Source organism: Panicum virgatum, chromosome 9N, assembly GCF_016808335.1.
Source record: "Panicum virgatum strain AP13 chromosome 9N, P.virgatum_v5, whole genome shotgun sequence".
Classification (NCBI taxonomy): Eukaryota; Viridiplantae; Streptophyta; class Magnoliopsida; order Poales; family Poaceae; genus Panicum; species Panicum virgatum.
Genome location: NC_053153.1, coordinates 15196515 through 15203070, shown reverse-complemented (window position 1 = coordinate 15203070; position 6556 = coordinate 15196515). Strand labels below are relative to the sequence as shown.

Here is a 6556-nt window from a genome sequence, read left to right as displayed (position 1 = left end):
TATAAAATTACAAGTAAAAAATTTGCTTATATATATTAATATATTTACACTCAAAACCTCAAAATTATTTTGTAATCAACGTTAAAACAACAAACTTAGAACAATCTCAAAACTTGAGGGAATATGAAAAAATAAATCTAATTATTATATGGAGACAAAATGACTCATCAAAATTGAGGTAACACTTTAACACATCTTGATTTTCCTAAAAACATATTGCTTTATGAGAGCCAAAATAAAAAAATTGTAACATAATAGATAATTACATCTAGCAGCACGTGTAATAAATAGAAACAATTAAAAAAATAATGTTACAAATAGGAACATCTAGCCGCGCAAATGCGTGGGTGACCTTTCTATTTTTTATTATACTATCGACAAATGTACACACAGTGATAGAGAAACCATGCCAGCAACACCTCAGCGGCAACTGGGCGGCAATGGCGAGCAAACAGCGGCAACCAAGATCCCGGACACTCCAGTCCACTGCGAGGAGTGACAACAACTGGAGCTGGAGCGGGGAAGCATATCCCTGTCTGATCCAAAGAAAAAAGGGAACAAAAAAAAATGTAGACTATACTAGCAGTAGGCACCAGCTGAGCTCTGGCTGCTCTCTAGAAGCAAGCACCAGCTGAAAAGCTACGAGCTGGGCCCCTTTCTCTAATCTGCCACTATCCCAACTAAAATACACTCTTAATTAAACTAAAAAAATTGGAAATTTAACTACCAACTGCTGTAACTGTGGTGTCGGGGACGGCGAAGACTCCGGGGACCTACTATGGCCGAGGCTCCCTCTGGTGACTTCTCCCCTGATCCATGGCTCGTGTCTCCTCTGTTCTTCCTCGCCCTCCTGCCCCCTCCAAGAAACGCGGAGGTAGGTGGGGAGCGAACGGGAGCTCAGGCGATCAGGCCTGGGCCTCGAGCTCGCTGGCCGTGATGAAGGTGCCGTGGAAGCCGAAGGGCACGCGGGACGGGAGCTGGACCGTGGCCTCCAGCCGCATGTCGACGGCATTGACCACCAGGAGCTCCGACGTGCCGGCGCGCTCGTCGTGCACGAAGGTGAGCACGTACCCGTCGTCCTCGCCGCGCGGGTGCGCGGCGGCGGGGTCCATGGGCACGAAGCAGGGCTCGCCGCCGAACCGGCCCTCGCCGTACTCGAACTTGGTCAGCTCGCCCGTGGCGAGGTCCACCTTGGCGAAGCCCGACACCTTGGGCCACGGCTCGGCCACGGCGAGGTACGCGTACCGGGTCTTGCGGCCCAGGAGGTTGCGGTTCACCATGCCCACCTCCAGGTTCACCTGCTGCGACGGCGGCAGGATGGCGCGCCGCGTGGACCGGCCGGTGCGGGTGTCCAGGCGGATCTCCGTGAGCACGCTCTCGAGGTGCTCGTCGGACTCGTTGAAGATGGAGTCGGCGGGGGTCATGCAGGAGCCGATGACGACGACCTCGCCGGTCTCCTCGTCCTCCCACGCGTTCCACAGGTGGAAGCAGAAGCAGTCCGGCACGTCCACCCACGCCATCTCCGACGCGTCCTTGGCGTGCTTGGGGAGCACGCCGAAGCGCGACGTCTTCTCCTTGTCCAGCACCACGGGCGAGCCGCCGCGCAGCATCTCCTGGAGCTTGAACACCACCTGGTGGTCGGGCACGACGACGAAGTTCTCGGTGATGGCGAAGTCGTGGATCATGGTGGGCTGGTCGAGCGGGATCTCGACGTCGTCGGACTTGGTGCCGTCGGGCCTGAAGTAGAAGTACTTGAGGTACGGCTTCTTGATGACGTCGTAGCTGAGCGCGTGGAGCTCGCCGGTGGCCGGGTCGAGCTTCGGGTGCGCGATCATGGCGCACCCAAGCTGGCCGTCGAAGTCGTATCTGCCGACGGTCTCGAGGTCGCCGCCGTCCGTGACGCGCACGTGGTACGGGAGGTCGTCCTCGGACATGGCGAGGAGGTGCCCGTTGAAGTAGACGAGGCCGGCGTTGGCGACGCCGGTGCCGTGGGAGGGATCGACGAGCCCGCACGCGGCGCGCGCGTAGAACAGAGCAAGGCGCGCGATCCCGGAGTGGCCGTGCAGCTCGCCAATGGCCTTTGGGAAGACGGGGCGGCCGATCGCGCGCTCCTGGCGCAGGCGCGCGGTCTCGGTGAAGCGGCAGGCGTAGGACTCGGCGACGCCGTTCCGTATCCGCAGCGCGTGCACCATGCCGTCGCCGTCGAAGAGGTGGTGCCCGGCGACGGGGTCGAAGCAGGGGTTGGCGCCGTTGCGCGCGTACACGCCGTTGATGAAGGGCGGGATGCGGCCGGAGACGGGGAGCTCGCGGGCGGGGGGCCTCTCCCCGACGGGCGCGAAGTTGCCGGCGATCTGCACGGCCGGGTCGGCCGTCCGGGGCAGGCCGTGGGGGCGCTCGAGGACGCCCGCCACGAACCCCTCCTCGAACGCGTCGAGCGCCGCCGCCGCGGCGCGCTGGAAGAGGTTGAGCTCCTTCTTCCTCCCCGCCGTCCGCGGCGGCGAGGCCGGCGCCGGCGCGGCAATGGCGGCGGCGTGCTTCCTGGGCGCCGGCAGCTCGGCGGGCTTGAACGCCGCCGGCGGCAGGCACTCGGCGGGCGCGGCGCGCGGCACGGAGCTGACCCCGCGCGGCGCGAACCTCACCGAGCTGGGGGCCCGGGCCGCCCTGGACCCGGCCGGCAGGCGCCGGTGTATGGAAACAGAGGTGGGCGGGGCGAGACCCTGCATCGCGGCCGCTGAATTGTCGAGGATCGCGGTGGGGGGTTTAGGCGGAATCGGGTGGGTTTTAGGGAGGTGTGCGGCGAGGGGGCGGAGGCTGGGCCGCTGGAGCGAGCGAGCCCGTTGGTGCGGTGTCCGGGGGGGCGGATGGTTTGGGTTGGGAGGAAGGAGGCGGGCGTATATATAGAGCGCGGAGCAGGGGCCGGGAGGGAGGAAGGAGGTGGGTGAGTGAGGGGGAGGGGAGAGAAGAACTGACAGGGAGAGGGAGGGGGAAGGGGGAGGAGACGCGGCGCGGTGGTGGCCTGGCCGTGTGGAGGAGCGTGGGATGGCCGGTTTGAACGGGCCGCGAGTCCAAGGCAGGGGGGGCAGGGGAATGAAATCGCGACGCGGACGGCGCCCACGTGGTGCGCTGCGGGGGCGGCAGGGCGGACGCGCTGACGGGGACGTGCCCGCGCCGCGCCACTGCCTGCTGCCTGCGCCCGCCGCAGGCAGCGTGGTTCCTTTCTCTTTTTTTTTTTTGCCTATTTCTTCTTCTCCATTCTTTCTTTAGTTGTTTCCTTCCATGTGCCCCGCAGGATTTTATCGGCTGCTGCGTTGTTTAGGCGGCGTTTAGTTCCCAATCTTTTTTTCACAGTATCCGTCACATCGAGTTTTTGAACACATACATGAAGTATTAAATACAGTTAAAAAATAACTAATTATATAATTTAACTGATTCATACGAGATGAATCTAATGATGTTAATTAATTTATAATTGAATATTATTTGTCAAGTAACAACAAAACGTGCTTTACTACCCAAATTCAAATTTCTTTCACCAACTAAACACACCCTTATATTCGGAAAAGAGGAAAAAGCAGGACCAGCTTCTGGAACTCTTCTATGCTGCTGATTCAGAGCCAGATTCAGTGACTTGCGGCAGATTCAGAGCCAGATTCAGGGGTGTTTAGGAACAGGGACTTCAAAAAAGTCCTAGGGACTTTTTAGTATTTAGAAGTATTAAATAAATATTAATTATAAAACTAACTGCAGAACCCTGGGGCTAAACTGCGAGACGAATCTAATGAGGTATCTTAATCTATGATTAGCGAATGGTTACTGTAGCATCACTGTAGCAAATTATGAATTAATTAGGCTCGTTAGATTCGTCTCGCGAAAAAGCACTCAGCTGTCAAAAAACATTTATAAACAGATTTTATTTAATACTATAAAATAGTAAGATTCCTTTTGATGTGATAGAGACTTTTAAAAAAAGTCCTGGAACCAAACAAGGCCTCAGTGACTTGCTTCTGGAACTTTATGCTTTAATAAATCCTTGTAAACCGTAGGATGAAGAATGAGGGCGTGAGGCAACAGTCAAGTCACTGAATCTAGCTCCGGGATGGCCCCCCTGCCTCTCGCTTCCCAGCGCTGCGCCTCGGCACTTGCGCCGCCTTGGACGCGCCCCCCGTGCCAAGCGCGCTACAGCAGCGGCCTGCGGGCGCACGGCCAACCTCTCAAGTTACATGCTTTGTTGCTGCCTGCGGGCCGGCTATAGGCCGCTCAAGCAGGACGTCAAGAACAGCTAGCCGGATACTCCAGACATCATTAGCAGTATGATTAATCTATAATCTAATTAAGCGGGGGAGCAGGAGTCGTGCGAATGTGTGTGTGATTGGCTCGGATGGTGGCAAGGTACTTCTCGAATCTCTCGTGTGCGAACGGGAACGCCGGACGCGAACCCAGCCGCGATTACCTCGGACAAACCGCGGCCGACCGCCGGCGACAGGGGCCCGTGCTTGTTCCCGCCCGCGGACACTCGGACAGCGCCAACCCCCCAGGCTCCGATCCACCAAATTCTGCTTGCCCGGTTCGCGGCACGGCGCTCGTCAATCACGTTCCCGTGTCTGGTCGGCGAAAAGCACTACTAATAGTATAGGATCCTGATTCTGCAGTAACGTTTCTATACAAATCAAACTCGCATCCTTAAACACAAGATTTACACAGTGAACCAAATGCATCGGACGCAGCCAGTCCCGTCCAAGTAAAGAAAGGTGAGGACGCGGTTACCGTCAGCATAGGGGTAGGTACCCACCCGACCCCGCCGGCTAGCTTGCCACCGCCGCCGGCCGCCGGCCGCCGCCCTCCGGCCGCCGCCCACCGCCCGTCCCGCCCCGCCCGGCCGGGGGTGCTGTCGCACCCCTCGCCCACCGCCGCCGGACGAACCGCCGCCGCCGCCGAATCCTCTAACACCGGTGGACCTCGGCACCCCCGGAAACCCGAATCCCTAAGGCCCGCCGCCGCCCACCACCACCCCGGCCGCCGGCGACCACGCCGGCGACCGCCCCCACCCACCAACCACCCCGGACGGCGCCGAGGACGTCGAGCACGCCGGGTGGGTATGTACCCCTATGCTGATGAGAACATTTGCGAGAAAGGTGACCCGAACAAGGGCACAAGGCAACAAGAAACGCCATGCGTCGCACGAGCGCGCCACCGAGGGGGGGCTGAGACGGGGACAAGCAGCGCCGGAATCCGCGGGCTCAGGTGCCGGCGCCCTGGCTGGCGCGCAGGCGGAAGCGGAGGCGAGCGCGTGCCCCCCCGGCAATGGCGCGGACTGGAGGGCGGCGCGCGGCGTGCGGCGTATTCTTCCCTGCCTTGGCGGTTCCGGGCCGCGCGCGCTTGGCGCTTGCTGGCGTCGCGGGGGGCTCCGCGTCCGCGCGCCCGCCACTTACGCGCGCCCAGGGGGCTTACCTGCCGCGACCGCATCGCGCGCGCTGGCCCAGGGGAGGTGCCCGCCGGCGCGCCCGTCAGCCGTGGCACCTCACCACCACCCCGCGCCGAGCGAGGGGACAGACAGCCCACGCCGCGGCCACGCGCCGGCCCCCGTCCTCTCTTGGCAAGATGACATCCCACGCGCGCGCCCCGTTTGGCACGCTCCCCCCCCCCCCCCCCCCCCCCCCCGGCGCAGCGGGTAGCGGCGCGCTGTCCCCTCCCGCCGGCCGGCATCTTGCTAGCTGCTGGCACTGTACTGGGACTGCCGGTACATTTCGCACGGGGTTTGCGTGCTCTCCCGATCGATCGGCTGCCTCGCAGTCCGGCAGTGAATGCGGCCGTGAATCACGCGGTCTGAGCGTGTTGCAGCGGCAGGCCATGGCGCCCGGCCGGCGACCGTCGCCGTGGACGCGGGCGCGACCAGGACTGACACAGGCGGTGGCTTTGCGACTTGTGGGCGCGCGCAAACAACAAAGGCGATAAGGTCGGCGGCCGCTCGTGTGAGCTCTGTGACTCTGTGTTGACTGTTGTCTGCTGGGCGAGCGTGCCAATTGAATTCGCAGGCCGGCGGACGGGGCCGGGGAGGGTAACAACTAACAACGTGCGGCCGGCGATCGGTCGGCCGGTCCCTGTCTCGCCGACGGTCGGTGAAGCCAAGCCCTTGCCGGCAGGGGTTCCGTTCATAGGAGGAGGTCTTTGTATTTTCTCACTGACTCCATGCGTCAGTGGGCGAGTAAATGTACGGAACTGGTAGACCGGCACCATCCTCACATTTGACTCTAGCCCCCTCACGGTTTGAACATTTAGCAATGTGTCTGCTGAATAATGTAAGGAACCATCTGTTCCCCATTGTCATTGTTTAAAGCACTCGCGTGGTCCGGAAGATATCGTTATTATGCTATTAAAAGAAGAAGCAATATGGCGTCTCATTACAAGCCGCGTATCACAACTTTAGCACATATTATATTGATTTTACTAAAGGTGTTAAATCTTGGTTAAAATTTAGCTCACCTTATTAGCATTGCATAAGATAATGCTAAACTTTAGTACTTTAAGGTATTAGGGTATGGATCCGAACATCCCTGAA

The 6556-nt window shown here is 59.7% G+C and overlaps 1 protein-coding gene across 1 annotated transcript; it reads right to left on the bottom strand.

Moving 5' to 3' along the window:
* Positions 1 to 267: 267 nt before the first annotated feature.
* On the bottom strand, positions 268 to 2853 carry LOC120692443 (9-cis-epoxycarotenoid dioxygenase 1, chloroplastic). Its single transcript, XM_039975743.1, has one exon. It carries the CDS (start codon positions 2721 to 2723, stop codon positions 906 to 908), a length of 1818 nt encoding a protein of 605 aa, XP_039831677.1. The 5' UTR covers positions 2724 to 2853; the 3' UTR covers positions 268 to 905.
* Between the last annotated feature and the right edge of the window lie 3703 nt (positions 2854 to 6556).

What these genes read in the sequence shown, in the direction of transcription:
- LOC120692443 (XM_039975743.1), bottom strand. Translation starts at nt 2,723, where the DNA reads ATGCAGGGTCTCGCCCCGCCCACCTCTGTTTCCATACACCGGCGCCTG.